Source organism: Mixophyes fleayi, chromosome 8 (genome assembly GCF_038048845.1).
Source record: "Mixophyes fleayi isolate aMixFle1 chromosome 8, aMixFle1.hap1, whole genome shotgun sequence".
NCBI lineage: Eukaryota > Metazoa > Chordata > Amphibia > Anura > Limnodynastidae > Mixophyes > Mixophyes fleayi.
In genome coordinates this window covers 117943099-117961709 of record NC_134409.1, presented here as the reverse complement: position 1 = coordinate 117961709, position 18611 = coordinate 117943099, and the positions used below count along the sequence as shown (strand labels likewise).

General features: G+C 42.1%; 1 protein-coding gene across 3 annotated transcripts in view; it reads right to left on the bottom strand.

Moving 5' to 3' along the window:
- FLNB (filamin B) overlaps positions 1-18611 on the bottom strand; it is a 157174-nt gene that overhangs the window by 5264 nt on the left and 133299 nt on the right. For all 3 annotated transcript variants that reach the window (XM_075183278.1, XM_075183276.1, XM_075183277.1), the window contains 14 exons: positions 16792-16894; positions 16561-16701; positions 15721-15849; positions 15326-15499; positions 14356-14514; positions 12783-12986; positions 12556-12708; positions 10986-11108; positions 7580-7846; positions 7094-7231; positions 5678-5793; positions 3475-3607; positions 2173-2349; positions 88-306 (listed from right to left, as the gene is read on the bottom strand). In XM_075183278.1, the coding sequence (XP_075039379.1) occupies positions 88-306; positions 2173-2349; positions 3475-3607; positions 5678-5793; positions 7094-7231; positions 7580-7846; positions 10986-11108; positions 12556-12708; positions 12783-12986; positions 14356-14514; positions 15326-15499; positions 15721-15849; positions 16561-16701; positions 16792-16894 (2236 nt within the window). The remainder of the gene's footprint in view (positions 1-87; positions 307-2172; positions 2350-3474; positions 3608-5677; positions 5794-7093; positions 7232-7579; positions 7847-10985; positions 11109-12555; positions 12709-12782; positions 12987-14355; positions 14515-15325; positions 15500-15720; positions 15850-16560; positions 16702-16791; positions 16895-18611) is intronic.

Here is an 18611-nt window from a genome sequence, read left to right as displayed (position 1 = left end):
TGGTCCAACCTCTATACGACGCAGCTGCAGTTGTCCATATAGCCGATGCCATCATAGCCCCAGCTGCCCCGCACTCTGGATAATCACCTGTTACTTTAGCTTTGAATGGACTGCCCAGGATGTGGTTGGGACCTCCGTACTTCACTCCAATCATATAATTGCCAGGGGCCATCGGTGTATAGAGGACTTTGTAGCCTTCTGGACACTCCTTACATTCCATGGTCACTTTTGACGGCCCTTCAATGGTGACCGAGAGGGCCCCGGGCCCTGCTTTACTTGTGTTGATGGTGAAATCAGACTGTTTACCTGCACAGAGAAGTGGTGTTTGCGACATATTAATAGTTACCATAGATAAGATGTTGTGTCCTCAGATATTAGCACTACCTCCACTTTCAGGACCTGAGGATCCTGGGCTCTCTCTAATTATGGTCACCCACAAATAGAATACATCCAATACTTTTCTGGGATTGCCTGTATGGTTCCCACCTTCCTTCTCCAAGAGGTGCTCCTCGTTCCCTTTTACCTGGTATTTCCAATATATTTTGTGGAGTTGTACTAATTTTGTTATATTCTTTTATGCCATAATATCTAAAGCTGAGATGTGCTGTACACCAAGATAACAAAAATAAGCAGTCTGATAATATAGCATATATAAAATTGCAAAACAGTCAATGAAGTTAAATAAAGCAACTTCAAGAGAGGTCCTCTCAAGTTGTACAAATCATTTAAGATAGCAACACCACCTCCACCTGCATGCAATGGCACTGCACTCCTAAAGTACACACACTAAAATAGCTAAATAAAAACCTCTCTTTATAATAGAATGTGCGTGCTATCAAGTATCCATCTAATATGCATTATATGAGTGGGCCTCTGCAGTAATGTAAAATCTTACACCTTTCAGGTCTAACAACCTAATGAATAAGTAACCCGACATGCAAAGGATGGAAGGGTTTAATACTGACTTCAGATAAACTTTACATAGTCTTGTTCTCTCGTGTACTGTTGCTGTAACTGTCTAATTGTTAATAAAAGCAGTATGGACAGAACAAGGTCCACTAATTAATCGCAATGACGCAACGCTGATGTGTGGGTAGCGCAGCCCTAAATCCAATCTCCAGACTCCAAGGTCCCACTGAAATCATACCACTCACCCATGAAGAGCATTATCTATGCTATTGTTCTATGTACTGGTCCATCACTCAGGGAAATAATGTTTATTTATAAATGGAATGAATGAAGAACATCTGTTGTTAAACAAAGGGCTGGCAGAGCGCAAGGACGCACACCATAACCGTGAACGTGCTGTGAGCTTATCAGACACACACAGGCGGACTGCGAGGGGGGACTGCATCATTTCCGGACCATCAAACTGTCAACGTATCTGTCCTTACTCACAGACTTCTGTTGTCTGCTCACAGCTGATATACTATGTTTAGACCAGGGGTTTTGTGAGGGGACAATGAACAGAAAAAAAAACAAGGAAGGAGAAACTGCATTTACTTGGTCGGAGCACTAGGGGCCATCAAACACCTCTCTGTCCATCATGGGTTACCTACAGTCTAGAAGAGGTGTACGGAAAATGTGGGCTTATTCCTGGTGCTGAACTAGTTGGACATGTGAACATTATTGGACATGTGAACATTTTTTTACATAGATGTGTTTTGGACAACACAATCCTCCTGCGTCATTGTGGTCCCCCCCCCCCTATTGTAGATCTCCCATTATAGCTCAGTTGGTTGCTTCCTGCTTTCCTCCATTTCCCTCCCAGTATCAATCACATGCAACAATCCCCAAACTAACGCAATCATACAAGGGTACAGGACATTGTATCAGAAGCTGTAAGATTGTATAGAACTTGTGGGAGGCACTCTGTACTGCTCTCTAAGCACTCTGATGACCTCACTATGTTCTATTCCCACCCACTTCAAAACCAGGCGTAGGCATGCAATTCACTTTTATAGTACTTTACAATGTTTTGCGTAAGAACTCATGACCCTCAAGCAGTAGGACGCTGTAACAAACGATTCATCATCATTTATTAGCGCCACTATTTCCGCAGCGCTGTACAGAGAACTCACTCACATTAGTCCCTGCCCCTAGGGTCATTTTAATAGCAGCTAATTAACCTCCTAGTATGTTTACAATTAGACCCACACAGTGCTCACATACCTGTGACTCCTCTCTCCAGTCCTACTCCGTACGCTGTCACAAGGGCCGGGTCTCCCTCTTGCCCCGGTTCTCCAACTCGCACTTTGAAGGGGCTGCCGGGCACGTGGCTGCCATTAAACTTCACATCGATTGTGTGTATGCCATTCTCCCGTGGAATGAAACGCACTGCATACTTGTCTGGGAGATTGTTACATACAGATCGTCAGATCATGGGCCAGAAAAAGGTCAGAAGATGCGCAAAACGCATTTCACATATTCGGAAAATGGTTAGTTTACACGTCACCTACACACAATGGTTAGTTTACACGTCACCTACACACAATGGTTAGTTTACACGTCACCTACACACAATGGTTAGTTTACACGTCACCTACACACAATGGAGGCATTTTGTTGAAAGAACATTTGTGAGAAAGTGGTCTATGGATTTATTAGGAACCTGTGTGTCATCATGAGGCAATCAGACCTATAGAATGAGACTCAACGCAATCCAGTACACATAAATACACCTATAATGGTATGTGTCTGCCGGTGTGTTAGGATCTGGGGTCAGCAAACACAAGTTATTTTCTTGTCTAATATAGTATAAAAGTGGCTTGAAGGATGAACAGAACAGAACTCAGATATGGCAATTACACAGATTATGGGGTAGATTTATCAAACCTTCAAAAAATAAGATTATAGCCATCATTTATCCAGTATATTCTAGACAATTATAGCTAGAATCTGATTGGTTGCTATGGGCAACACCTTGTTTGATGCTATGGTGACCATGTACGAGCCCATAAATAGTAACCCTACAAAAACTGGTCACCTGTGGCATGTGTTTGCGTTCTATTAGCTGCAGCGGTCTGCAATATACGAGAAAGTTGCACAGCTGGCCCCTCACGTTAAATAATAAAATGTGGACACTCTCTTTAAACACATTTGTAGACGTGGTATGGAATTTCTCCTATGCACATCAGACTTCCTGACAATAAGCCTATGGAAGAAATCCTCTCTCTGATCCAGAAATACAGAGAACAATAGTTTACAATGAGTAATATAGTTGTGAATGACTGTGAAAGTTGACTCTTAAAAATTAAATTTTATTTACGTTTACTAGCAATTTGTAAAGCAATGAATAGATTGGACAGGGAAGTATTATTTTAGAAGCATCTCAGACTATGGAAATTGATGCAAAGCACATAGTGTGACACATGGTTCCCCAGAAAGCACAGAGCGGGTGATTACAAGCGACATCATAGAAGAGAGAAATACATAATGTGAAACCATCACACATTTTACAATCACAGTCCTTACCCTGCTCCAGCTCAGACACATGGCACTCCTCCACAGCTCCAGAGGGACTATGCACCTTGGCATCAATCTTGCCCTTTGCCCCATTCAGTCTGATGGCAAATGACACCGGCTGATTCACCTTCAGGCCGGACTCCTGAAAATTAGAGGTCTAATGAAAAACCTAAACTAAATACATTATTTATTACTGGGGCTAAATGAAAATACATCGGGCAAAAGTCCTGATTTTCTCAAGACAGTCCCAATTTTTGCCCACCAGAAAGGACATGACCTACTAGATAAAGAAAAGTGCCAACAACTACAGTGGGTGCAATTTGGGCAGATTGGGGGCATGGTCTTAATGTCTCGGTTTTCTAATGGGAATGTTGGCAGGTGTTAGTTCTGGTCTGAAGGCTGTCACAGACTTTGTACATGGCTGGATGTAGTGGGAGTCAAATATATATGTATGTTTAATAAAACAAAGAATAGGGTCTAAATTCTGTGCCTGCCAGTCTATAATTCTAGGCACACTTAAGACAGAATATATCACTATATCTAACGCGAACATCCCGTTGTCATGAAAACAGCTTTCATCCCAATACCGTAACTATCAGAAATAATTTCATGTCTTACAATCAAGGGCAGTGAAGAAACGGTTCCACGATTACATATTATGTCTTTTATGAAGGCCTGAACACACGGCTGTGGTATCACATGTTAATATACAGGGAGAGTAAAAGATTCTGTAATTCAATGATAGCGCTGTGCACAAGAGGAGCGACATGACTGAATCAGACGCTCTACTGCAGTATTTATCTAACATGTGCTGTGCAGACATGTGTATTTTTATATAGACATATTCTTTAGTCCTTCAAGCTGTAGATCTGGCCTGCTCTGGAGTCCTCAGGATATGGCTGTACAGATTATAATATTGTAATACTATATTATAATATATTACAATATTGTAGACTTTATAAAACAAAATTCAATATTAAGATCTTAATTAATACTGCAGACAGATGGATCAGAACTCCTTCAGGAACAGACTCTGAATATTGTGGCCTAACCGTCTGTTCTGTCTCGCCATCCACAAGTTGAAGATTCTTGTCTGCACTGACCTTCCAGGGGTAGATTCAATTATTTCCTGTAGGAACCTCGCAGGATGTTCCTGGTTGAAATCTTCATTCAGAGTATCACCAAATCAGTGTAAGCCAGAGGTCTGCAGCTTTTGTTGGAGTACAACCCCTGTTTTATAGGAGCCTGAAGATGACAGAGATTGTACTCCACCAACAGCAGACGTACTGAAGCTGGTCTGTACCAGAAATATGCTTTTTACCGGTTCCCAGCTAAATGCCAAAGAGAGACTGAGTACTGGAGCAATCTGTAGCAATACAATACTGTGCAGCTATGAAAGTGATCGCATCTGGTCTCCCTCTTTAGCAGATAACGGTATTGCGGAGAGAAGAGCTGTCAAAGGTCTTTAAATGAAACACAAGAAAGACACCATAATGCCACTGTGACCTATTAATGACCTTGTAGAGACTGAGCAATAAACCTATTGTGTGGACTCCTCTCTGTTCTTCTGATTCTCACCTGGTACCATGCACTGTACAGGTTACACAATTGTACTAGGTTATTAATCATAACAGGATTTTAGAATGACTTATGTGTACAGCAGTAGTCACAGTAGTATTTCTGTAAAGAGGACACCTTACATGTTTAAACTAGAAGTTTGTCGGCTAAATACTAATTTTAATAATGTTGTTATGCAATTAAGCCTATAGGGGCAGTATAGTGAGTGGGGCAAAAAAAAGGTAGGCTGTCAGGATTGTCCTGATTTACAGTAATATAATAGTTTTCAATTAATTGTGAAGGGACAATATGGAACATTAGGAGGGTTCATTTTCAGTATTTTGCTAAATGCAATTATTTTTAGAAATTCATGTCTGTGAAAAATGTTCAATAGTATCAAACAGAAGACCAAATTATAATTTATTAATTAATTACTAAATTAACTAAGAATTAACTTTTAAACAAATGAAAGTTTATACTAAGGTGCCTTCGAGTCCTACAGAACATATAAGCTGGGGGTCTCCGCTGGAACGTACAGGGTGAGGTTTGGAGGATTGCTGGCTATAGCTCTATGTATTTTTCCCACTACACTCGGTGACAAGGACTTAATGGGTCAGCAGGTGGCAGCCGGTAGAGATGTTTCCTTGTGCCTCACCTGAAGACTAGAGACAGTGAGCCTGCGGGCGTCATCAGAGGGAGCGATGATTGGCACCATGAACGGGCTCTGAGGGATATGTTCATCGTTGAACTTGATGATCACTTCGTAGTCCCCTGTAATAAGAAAAACAAAATAAAGTTACATGGTATAATGGCCATAGGTCATATATTATGTGGAAACGCTTACAAAATAGGGGACATTTATAACTCTGTTCCACAGGTAACCGTGCAGAAAAGGAGAACATAGCAACCAATCAGATATTTGCTTTTATTTTCTATAGTGTACTCGAAGAATGACAGCTGGAATGTTATAGGTTACTATGGGCACCAACACTTTCTACAGTTACATTCATGAAAACTATTCCATAGGTAATTAAAGTTCACCTGTCGTGAACAAGAAGGCAGCCTGTCAGTTTCCTAAGAACTTGTGACTGAGGAACTGTACCTAGGTAATAGATAGGCTGCATTTGCATCCTCGTTAGTTCAACCAACAAAATGGAGAGTTCCATGGTGTGTGGGTGTCTGGTACACTTTACATCAGCAGTGGGCAACAGGCAGCCCACCGAGCCTTCTCTTATGGACCCTCAACCGGCTGCTCTTATTATTATAACGGAGGTAGCCAACTTCAGCGTCACATGGCCACCCCCCGCACAGCGCAGGGAGGTCACATGACCCCCCCCCCCCCCCCGCACAGCGCAGGGAGGTCACATGACCACCCCCCACCGCACATCGCAGGGAGGTCACATGACCACCCCCTTGCACAGCGCAGGGAGGTCACATGACCACCCCCCCCCGCACAGCGCAGGGAGGTCACATGACATACCTGGAGAAGAGGGCGTGCACTGTGCTCTCCCTCCTTCCTCTGTGTGGCCCCTTTGAAGCCCAGAGGGCCACTCCCTCCAGCTACCTAATGTTACCCCTCAATGCTTGAGACACACACTAAATCACAGTGTTGTGACGTAAAGAGTGATGAAAGGTCTTGAGATTCTATAAGAACGTGGTAGAGAGGCCATGACCAGCCTTTTCCCTGAAGCAAGTTAGTTAGCCAAAGCTCTGATCCCTAGTGGGCACTAATAAACCTATGATAATATATTTGGGCTATATTGTGCCAGGTGCTGTGCAGTTATATTTCTAGACGCGTGCAAGATAAAATTACCATAGGCAGTTATAAAACCACGGTCCACCCGCTTCTGCCTGCTCATTTTTATCATACTTAAAGCAACACCCAACCGAATATTCCCAATAAACTCCTTGGTTCATTTTTTGGTTTGAATGCACAGAAAGTCCCATTACACAGGCAATGAGCAAGAAGCAAGATCTCACACAGCTCTGCATAGAATGAGCTACGTAAGAGGAATGGAAATACAGATAGCCATGTAAACATTGTACTTATCACACACAATGACAAACACACCAGGTTCTTGGACAACGTAAGACACTCCAGAGGACCCATCCTTGCGATCTTCAAAGGATATCTCCGCTTTGCTTGGCCCCTCCACTGCAATGGAAAGACCTCCAGCACCTGCTTCACGTGTCCATATGCTGAATTCAGCTGGAGAGAGACAAGACGCAGCACAGGAAAATGACTAATTGATGCTAAATAGAATCTGTGAAATTACATTATTCCCGATTATGTCACTTGTTAAAGGATTCACCAACATACATCTCATTTTCTTGAATATCGTATAACATTTATTAATTCTAAATATCACAACTGATAAGGGGCTCTGCGTTCAGCACAAGAACATTCCTAATAACTGTAGTCATGTTAAGAGGACATTTGGCAACTTTAAAAATGTTTCTGTTTTTGGTCTAGGTATCGATACAAAGCACAGATGTGAGACGTACTGCAATCTGCTGGACCAGCTACGGGCAGGTTTAGGATGGACTGGATGCCTACCTGGAACACCGGCTTCTCCTCTTTCCAGTCCTGGACCTCCAGCCTTCACTTTCTCAGCTCCCCCATCTCCCAGGGGCCCCACGGTGAACTGGAACGGGCTGCCCGGCACATGCTCCCCTTTGTATCTTACACTCACTGTGTGCACCCCCATTTCTTGTGGAATGAAGCGCACACACGATGTGTTCTGGCCAAGGTCAACTATCTCAGCCTCGTCCCTCCGTCCTGATGGGCTGGTGACCTCAGCGGTCATTTCCCGTTTGTCGATTTCTGAGGAAATAAAATGAAGGTGACATACTGTGAGGTCAGAGCTCTACGTGGAAAGCACAATGAATAAATCACACCCGCAGTCCGTGCCATACACTACTGTGTCAGCGTGCCTCATGCTGGATGTATAGTCTTTGAAAGGTTACAACTCCCATCAAATAAGGATGGACACCGTCTTGGAGAGACTAGTGCGAAATGCAACCGGCAAAGACAGATCTCAGCCAACCTCTGTTTGATCACATAACGAGAGGAATTCAGTCCTCCGTGATATGGTGTCAGACATCCCCAGGATTACCGCGTGCTATAGTAACCGAACATTGAGGAATATCCTGCGCACCTCTATGGGGTGTGAAGAAAAAATTGCAATGTTCCATCGCTGCGACCATTTCGGAGGCATATTGCGGAGAATTAAATTCATCCGTTAGCTAAAGAAATGTACTTCATGGAATTTTTGGTGGCAATGGCGCTTCCTCCCCCAACTAGTCTCTACTCTACAGAAGCCACCCAATTTGTTCCATTGACAACCTTATACAGGATGCAGTTTGCATTGATCATTTTTCCCCTCTGTTACCCAGAACCAACATCACTAGCCCCAGGTGTGAGAGTCGGCTGCATGCAGTTCTGTCACTTGGAACAGAAATGATCTTTGTCACAATAAAAAATTCCATTAAGTTCTTCTTTAACATCCAATCAATCTTTTAATTAAATCCATTTTGAGTTCTAACATTTAAAAACAAAAAGCAGCCAATAATACTGCAGCATAAAAAGTACTACAAAAACCAGTAGAAGCTGAAGGGTCTGTATGAAAAGATAAACAATTGTATCCATAATCAGCAAAACTAAATTATTGCCATTGTAAACCCCAGCATTGCCATCTAAATATATTTTATGCTTGTGTGCTGCACTTATTACTTTAATGTATGTTTATTGTATGTTTTAGCAGGGGGCTGTCATTTAAAAACACAAATTAGGATAAATACAAGGAGCTGCACTGTGACAAAAAAAAAAAGTAGTTTGGAAATATGTCAATCACATAAAATAATATTTTGTTTGTAACACTTACACAGAGGGGGCTAAGATGCACAATATAATTTTTTAGTCATGTGACGGTGTGTAATTGCATTGTACAGATCACATGATCTGACATAATCACTTCCATTGAGGCCTGTTACAGGTGTGTTTTTAAATCGGATGCAGCCCTGTACTGCAATAATCTGATCACATCCAGCAGCATGAGATCAATGGCATCTATGTAAAAGAATTATAAATTCGTGACACTACGTTATCTCCAGATGGAGATTTAACTTATCTTTAAAGAATGCCGGTGACATTCCAAATTCCAATTGGAATCTATCAGGTTTCGGTGAGAAAACGTGGCCATACAATGATAGCCATCGGACCGTTAAATAAAATCATTCTCGTCATGTACCACATGATCCACAAATGACATCGCGACTGCACATAAATCTAACTGCTCAGATCCAGTAACCGGATCTTTCCTGATATAGGCACTTAATAAAATTAATAAAGATAAGAAAACCCCCGTCAGACAGATAGAGGATTATAACTTATTTATGATATCTCCTAATAAATAGTGGACCATACACATATAGCCCCCTCCATCCTAACACTCACCCCTCTTAGGGACAGAACACGTTAATCCACAGCATAACCTCACTCTATCCCCACCTCAACCCTCTTCCTCAGCTCACTATCACCCCCTGAAGTCCATTCTTTGTTCTCCTTCTCACTACTCTAACAGATCCATTCCCCTCAGCATCAGGATTACCCACCCAAATTCCTTTTCCATCACACTGTTCCCTTCAGCACCCTCCTCTCATCATAATCCCCCCATCAATTTATCTTCTTCACCAGATCATCTCACCGCCATCATTATAATAATTCCCCCCCCATCCACAAAGCCATCTAACTTCTTCATTCTCATTAAATCCCCCGTCCTCAGTCATCAATTCCTCCTCCTTTCTGCATCATTACTAACCTCAACACTCCATCAAAAATCCATCCATCATTAACCCCCTCCTCCATTGCATCATTATTATCCTCCATCAACCCTCTATCCCAGTGGATCCCAAACTTTCTTAGTTCGAGGCACCCTTAGGGCCTCCATAACTTTTTCAAGGCACCCCTAAGTCAAAATAATCAAGTAGTCCCCCACCTTGCTTACCCCAGGCCTTGGCCGCGGCAGCCCTGCGAGATCGCCGCGGCACCCCAGGGAGCCACGGCGCACAGTTTGGAAACCACTGTTCTATCCTTTCGTTAACTCCTCCCATCATTCACCCCATCCAACATTAGCTCCTTCCCTTCACTCACCGCTGCGGTGATCCTCCACAGTTACTCGGAGACTGATGTGTGATCTGTTCCTCTAACATTTGCACTAACGTGACACTGCCAGGCCCATATCGGAGAGGAACAGATCTGCGATCAGTTCCCCTCTGAACAAGTTTAAGTTTGGCGGCAATTCGATGCCAGTATGGGGGAGCAGAGATATCACAGACCTCTCTGCTGCTGCATACACTGAGGCTTGTCCTCAGAGTACAATGTGTCACAGCAGCGCTGGGAGCAAGGAGAATGTCCCGATTCATGCAATGCATGGAACCCCAGGAGGTAAGCGCCATAACCCAATCGGTAGGTGCCAAGGAAATGAGCTCATAATTCAAAAATGTAAAAAACTTTTAATATAAATTATATTCTTTTTGATTAAAGAATCTATTTAATAACCATGAGCAGATCCCACAAAAACACACCAACAAATCTGCATGCAGTTTAAGAAGCTGTTCTGCAAGCGATATTCCTGCACATGCAAAGTATTGCAGCACACACACCCTCCGTCCCTACAGCCATTGGTGCCACGGTCGGTTGGTCAGAGAGAGGAGACTGAAGAGTTTGCTTCTGTCCAGTAGGTGGCGCAATAGGCAGAGGCAGTGAAAGAGCCTTTCGAGACAAAGCCAGTTGAAACCAAGTAACTGAGAAAGCACAATACACAGAAAACACACAATCTATAGACAACAGTACACAAAGTAAATGCAGATGGAGGCAAGTAATAAGTAGCTACTAAACACAAATGTATTGTATAAAATACTCAAATAAAACATTACTTAACAGTATGAACTCATTATCTCACCTGATATTTTTAAATTTAGCTCACAGATGCCCCCTACTGTGGCCACAGAAGGAGCCTTTCTCCTCCTTGTAATACTCTCTTTCACTCTCCCTTCTCCAGTCACCTTGGCTGTGAAGGCGCTTCCTGAATATTCAAACAAGTAGCAATAAAAAAAATATAATATATACACATACAAATAGTCTAGTTACATACAGATTGTATCCTATATCTAGATAGGACATATTGCTGGTGTCTACATATGAACAACAGGTGTGGAGGAGTTACAAGTTGGGAAACCAGTACAGTTCTAAACCTAGTTCTGGGGGTCCAGATCATTAAGACCCAATGGGGCCATAGACAACTGGTTTGGGCCACACTTAGCACCCTCTCCCCCCTTCGTCAAAGAAAAAAAACAAAAGCACAAAAATGGATTTGAGTAATCCGGGCCCCTCACTGCACACGGGGCCCTAGATGGGAGCGTAGGTTGTCTAATGGGGCCTGCTACATAATTGATTGGGGACATGGTGTCATTGGGATTAGTTAGGACATCACCAGTGGGCTCAGGGTTATAGTGGGCTGCAGGCTGGCTCACATGCTATGCATACTTGCCAACTCTCCCGGAATGTCTAGGAGACTCCCGAAATTGGGGTCGGTCTCACGGACTCCCGGGAGAGCAAGCAAGTCTCCCGCATCCCGCAACTGCCTAGCCTAAATGACGCGATTCGCTGTGAATCGCGCCATTTTGGCCTCGCCCCCCGGGACAAAACAGCATTTTCATCGCAGGGGTGGAGCCAAAAATGACGCGTTTGGCCACATCCCACCCTCTAGTCACGCCCCTCTCCCGGACTACACTTGCCGAAAAGTAGGCAAGTATGAGGTTATGGATTAGGGTCATTTTTGGCCTTCAAAAGGCTTGGTCTTCAACAAGCCCTGAGAGTTTACTTCTGATGTAGACAGATTTGTAAGCGATAATAATCATCTTAATATTACGTAATATCTGTTGTAATCATTTTCTACCTTTTTCCATTTCATATTAAAAGGGATTATCACCTCTCCATTAATCCCAACCCGATCAGTAGAAATAAGGGAGATGAAAGCTTGAGACCCCATTGTTCTCATGAAGATACTCAGAGAATAAACTCTCCTATGCTTCTAGATGACTTCATTCTACACAACACAAAGCCTGTTCGGAATTCTCAAGGTCTTGTTACATAATCTGAAAGTCTGTATCTTGGGAACAGCGAGATTCCACAGAGGGAGGGGGATGCTGGGTATAAACAAAAATCTATTTTATCCGCAGTAACCCTTTAAGGATGATAATCATGAAGAACAATTCTCAACACATCCTCACTGACAGTCTATACTGAAAAGAAGAAATAAAGGGCTAGATTTACTAAGCTGCGGGTTTGAAAAAGTGGGGATGTTGCCTATAGCAACCAATCAGATTCTAGCTTTCATTTATTTAGTACCTTCTACAAAATGACAGCTAGAATCTGATTGGTTGCTATAGGCAACATCCCCACTTTTTCAAACCCGCAGCTTAGTAAATCTAGCCCCAAGTGTATTTAGCAATTTGCTGGGTTGGTCTCACCTGGGATGTGTTCATCTGCAAATTTGATGGATATGATATAAACACCTGGCTCTGTTGGACAATACGAGACCTGGCAGGTGCCATCGTCCAAGTCTTCAGTCTGAATGTCAACTTTGCTGGGTCCCTCAACCGCCAATGAGAGCCCACCATAACCTGGAAGAGATGACATGTTATAAAAGCTCTCTGGAGGTCATACGTAGAGATTAGCATAAGGGACAATCACCCACCAGCTTCTCTTGTGTCCACCACAAAATCGGACATCTCAAATGTACGTCCCTCTGTCAGCCCTGGTCCATAGACTTTCACTTTGCTGGCATCGCCTATTTCTGACTGGTAGACCATGATGGCTATAGGACTGTTGGGCACATGTCGGCCATTTTTCTTTATGCTGACTAAATGTTCACCCACTTCCCGTGGAATAAAAGATATACCTGGAAAACAAGAGTGTGGATTTTGCGCATTAGAATTCTACTGTATATACGTTTAACAAAACCCCATTTTTTGGCAACAATTTCCGTAAAAATCTGCATACATAATAGCACCCAGCAACTATTATCTCTGAATTTCCTTGCATTTTAGCTATGGTAACAAAGGTGATTAATACAGTTTTATTTACTATACTATATAAAGAGGTCGGGTCTACCTGCTCATTAGAAAGTCTGATAATTTAAACAATCTGGTCTACTGGATCCCTTTTTATAGGATCCCGATTCAGAGATACAGATTGTTAAAGTGTACCTGTATTCAGAACATATCAAGGGTGGGCCCAGACCAACAATCCATACACATTTAAGGAACATGAGGGGTAACATGGACCTCTACAAATTATTTTACATTTATAGAATTATATGCAGCAAGATCATAGATTTATTTTTTTTTTCTTGGTGTTTTAGAACTTAAGTTTGGCTTAGTTAGGTTTCCCACTTAAGTTTGAACGAAGGTCCAGATATAGAATTTGGGTTATGCTAGATACTTTAGGTGTTAAAGAGGACACACCTCATTAAAACAATGTCTTTCTAGAACACCAGAGGCTTAGGTATTAGGGAACCCCCTATCAGACTCCTTTATGTGCCCTTTTTGCCCATTTTGTTACATTGTCTTAACCTGTATATTTGGCCCACCACAGAATACCACTTGTACACCTCTCCAACTGGACTAAACCCAATTTATTCTCTCATTCTGGATTCTACAGAAAACCCTGAAGGAAAAAAAAGGTTTAAATCTAATTTGAATGGTCTGTCAATAACCTCTTCAGCATTAGATGGTCCCTGGGATAAGGTTGGATTAAGGGACATCTGAAGTAACTGCAGCACATGACTGTCAGAGGTCAACACCTCCCTGACCCTCTCCCGGAATATAATGTGTGGCAATTATTTCCTGCAGGTAGCCAACTCCTTTAAAGGGAATACCTGATATTAATAACAGCTCTACCAAAGACAGGACTTCACCTAAAAAGACACATGGGGATATATTTACTAAACTGCAGGTTTGATAAAGTGGAGGTGTTGCCTATAGCAACCAATCAGATTTTAGTTATTTATTTAGTACATTCTACAAAATGACAACTAGAATCTGATTGGTTGCTACAGGCAACATCTCCACTTTTCAAACACGCAGTTTAGTAATTATACCACATGGACTTTATCATTTCAGTGAATATTACTGCACAGTACACACAATCGGTTAAATGTGAACTATATTAAAAGTAAATTAAATTAAGACAAGAAGAGGAATGCATCACAAAGAAATGCTAATCTAATAAAGTAATCCCTGTATTATTGCATCACGTTTTGGGCTTACCAATGTGGTTATTCGGCAGTCTCTTCAGGATACATGGCTCATCGTGACCAGACGGAGCTTTGATATTGGCTGTCAACAGGCTGAGATCCGTCTCGTTGATATCCAGCAAGAAATCAGCCGCGGACCCCAGTTTGACTTGGGAACGTCTCCTGCTGTCATCTAAAGGCATAACAGATGACATCCCTTCTTCTAATTAACCACACAAGGCAAAACATACATTACTCACATTAAACCGTACAATCCTGTAAACTGGATGCACAAGCAGAGTAATGAGCATTATATGTTCTCAGCTTCTGCTGCTCAGAAACAGTCCCTGGAACGAACAGACTAAGCCAAGGGATTCCTTACGGGTTTCTGTGTCATGCAGTTTATGTTTGAAGTTCTACACATTTTCATAGTTAATGCAAGGATACAAATTGACAATTGATACACAGTATGAGATTAAAACGGATTTAAAAAAAAAAAAAAAAAAAAAGGCCTGACATATCGTAGATTAGGGTAAACTATACAGGGGCGATGTCCAATTTGTCCATATTGCACAATCACACGCTGTAATGCACAGGCAGTGTAGCCTTCATGGGCTGAAAACATTTTTTCCAGCACTCGGATAAGAATCTTAATTGATTTTCATTGGGTTAGCTGATCATTTAGACCCCACACACATAGCAACCAATGTCCATTTCACAACATATATTTACCAAAACAGAATTAAACCAAAGCGCTTCTATCATCCTCAAATATTCTTTGCTCTGAGCGCACTGTTGAAATTTACAACTAGAAGGAGCTTAAATGCTTCATTTTATGGTTTAGTTTTACTTAAATGGATTTATAAATTAATAAACGTTTTCTGGGAGACCTCATCAGTTCTGATAACTTAAATTTAAACTTTGTTTATGACTACGGTCACAGAGTACATAATTCGATCACGTTATTATCTTTACATGAGTAGTGTGACCAAGTTCTACTTTACCAGTAACTTTGGCAATAAAGGGGCTTCCGGCAATATGCGTATCGTTGTATTTCACCAGGATGCTGTAGTCCCCGGGTAGTGTAGGTAGGTAGGTGACCCCACAAGTTCCATCTTTGTTATCAAGGCAACTGATCTCTGCTTTTGAGGGCCCTTCAATAGCCAGATCAAGACCACCTAGAAAATAGGGTTGAAAAGGGAGAAAAAAAAATACAAAATTTAAATCAAATACCTCTGTGAGAGAACAGAAAAAGGAGGAGAAAGGTTAAACAGCAAAATAGAAAAGTAAAAACTTAACAATCCACCTTCAAAAATAAAAATTGTCTCAAAACTACACACACACACACACACACACACACACACGTACATACATATGCACACACTTTAGAAAGCTGTACCTTCCCCGGCATCCTCAGTAATTATGGTGAATGTGGCAGGCTTGTTGGCGACACCATAGATCAGTCCTGGCCCATATGCTGAAACGCTTCCAGTGTTTGGATAGTTAACAAAGAACTGTAATGGGCTCTCTACAAAATCAACATGATCAATAGTTAGCAGGGACTCAAACAAACATAAAAATACCAAACAAGTAAATGATAAAAAATAAAGATGAGGGGGAAAAAAGAGAGTAAAGAAACAGATTGATTAAAATATTAAAAGCGACCATTGACTGTCGTGCTTTTTCACACTTCGGCCACAAGATGGCAGCAATAGTGCCTTTCTGGATGTTAGTCGGAATACCTGTTGGAGAAGAAAGACGCTATACACCTGTTCCAGTAAACTGACTGAACAGGTTCTAACATTCTCTATGACCTTGAAGGCTGCATAAACTACCCATCTGAAGGCTTTATACTGGTTCTTAAAATGTTAAGACCTTATTCTCTAACAATTTTAAACATTAACCTATGGGGCATACCATAAACTGAAATGTGCTCTCTGGGCACATTAAAAGAGCACCTAGAGGAGGGCATTATGGGTAAGGTTGGGGGAGAATCGGTAGAGAGGACCCCTGTGCAATGAAGTCCTCATAAGTCTGAGTCAGCTGCAGCTTAACTATCCTTAGTTATAGACTTATAGTGTCAGCAGTTGCCTGAAGACAACCTGGTTCAAATTATACCCAAAAGTCAGCATTGATCCACTGTGTCCTACAGGGAGAGGCCATCAGCTTAGGGCACAATGTCACCAGTGTAAGAGGGATGGTAGACCCAGCAGTAAAGTGGCTTTCGGCCTCACTGTACCTGGAATATGCGCTCCATTACATTTGATATGTAATTCATGGAGTCCGGTCTCCGTTGGAACATAACGCACAGCCACAGTGCCGTCTTTGTTGTCAACAATCTCTGCAGGCGCCGTCTTCCCTGAAGGCATAAGGACTTCGCCTGGGCAGCAGAAGGGATATTTCAAAGTGACTTACGGTGATCAAGGCAACATGTATATGTCAGGATTAACTTGTTCTATCTTACTCTCACCTGTGATCTCTCCCGTCCTTATGGCAAATGGTATAACTAAATCAAAAGGTCTGAACCCCATCCCATTCATTGAGCCAACAGGTGCATATGCCGATTCCGTTACCTGAAAGTGAAAACGGGATATTTGTACAAAAAATAAAAATGCAGGACAGTGTGGCTGGTGATTATGCAAACAGACGATGTGCTTGAAGAACTGCTAGCTGGACAACGCTATAAGGATAAGTTAAAGGGGTTGTCCAGTTTTGACCAACTGTCCCCTTTTCACAGTCTTATTCTACCCCCTATTGGTCTCGATGGAGGCAAAGCCTTATTTGCCTCCATCGAGACCCTCGTTGTTACCAGCAGCCGTGAGCTGGACTGTGCCGTTTAGGTGAATACTGCCACAACTGCTCCCCACGTAGGAGGAACAGGGCCAGCTAGACCTATTCAATAAAACAGAAGACAGGGCTTTTATACTGCGCCATCTACTGGACAGATAGTGTACTGTCCGCTACAGCAGCTGCCTTCATATAAACCTGATAGTCCATCTCCTGCCTACAGGTAACTGTGGTGTAACAAGGGCCCTCTGGTGTATGAAGTAAGTACTGAAAGATGGGGAAAGGGATCTATGGATCATTAAAACTGTTTTAGCCTCTGTGATCCAAATACTGTTTCTAACAAGTATTATTATTCTTCTTTATTTATATGGCGCCACAAGGTATCCGCAGAACCGTACAAAATACAGTACAGACCGTATACCAGGGTACAACAGTACAGAGTAAGACGAGTATAGCCAATACTTCAATATCTCCAGGCATAGCAAGTGCAGTGGTGTAGGAGTATAAGAAATGGTATAGGGATAGAAGGGAAGAGGGTCCTGCTCAAAAGAGCTTACATTCTAAGGGGAGGGGAAACAGACAGCAGGCACGAGAGGAGTCAGTGGAGGAGATCAAACATAGGAGGAGATGGGAGGTAAGGAGAACAAGGATGGAGAAGGTTAAGTGGTGGCTGGTAGGCCTTGAGGAACAGATGGGTTTTGAGAGCCCGTTTGTCCCCTAATCTTAACTCCTTCAGACGGATGGAGGTTGTTCCAGTGGAGGGGGGCAGCACGGGAGAAGTATGGAGGAAGCGCAGCCTAATGTTTTTGTAATTCTAACCATCAACTACTTTGTATTGAATAATAAGGATACTACTTCACATGCACTAACAAAGTGGACCATACAAACTCCAACACGGACACGATCAACCGCTATTAACAGATCGGAGACATTTATGAAAACCGGTGCACAGGAAAAAAAGGTAATGTAACCTATAATTGCCAATCAAATGTTCCCTTAATAAAGTTTAGAGATTAAAACCAAGACCGTTCAGATCTGATTAGTTGATATAGGCAACGGTAACGGAACCTATTTCGCAGTAAATCTATTTTCTGCTGAAATCCCAAATCTTGTACAGATCTCAACCCACAGAATTTACACCAGACTATCTACTCTTATGCCACGGTTCTCTACTGACTATAGTGCAAAATATAGCAAGTGACGGGTTAACTGAACCCTACGCTATCCGTGCACATTGTCAGTTTGCAAAATCACCAGCGTGAATATCAAAGTACGGACAATTTAGAAGCAAATGATGGAAAATAAAAATCAGAGACTCCATCTGAAGTATGTGACATCTGGAAAAGAAAAATGATTTATATAAAAGAAAAATGATTTATACATATATTATACAGAGTAAAGGATGATGTTACAGCTGTAACAATATCATCAATCAGTAATGAAGAATTTCAGGGACAACAAAACAAAAAGTGAATGAATGATAAAGTCGTGAAAGTCATACAA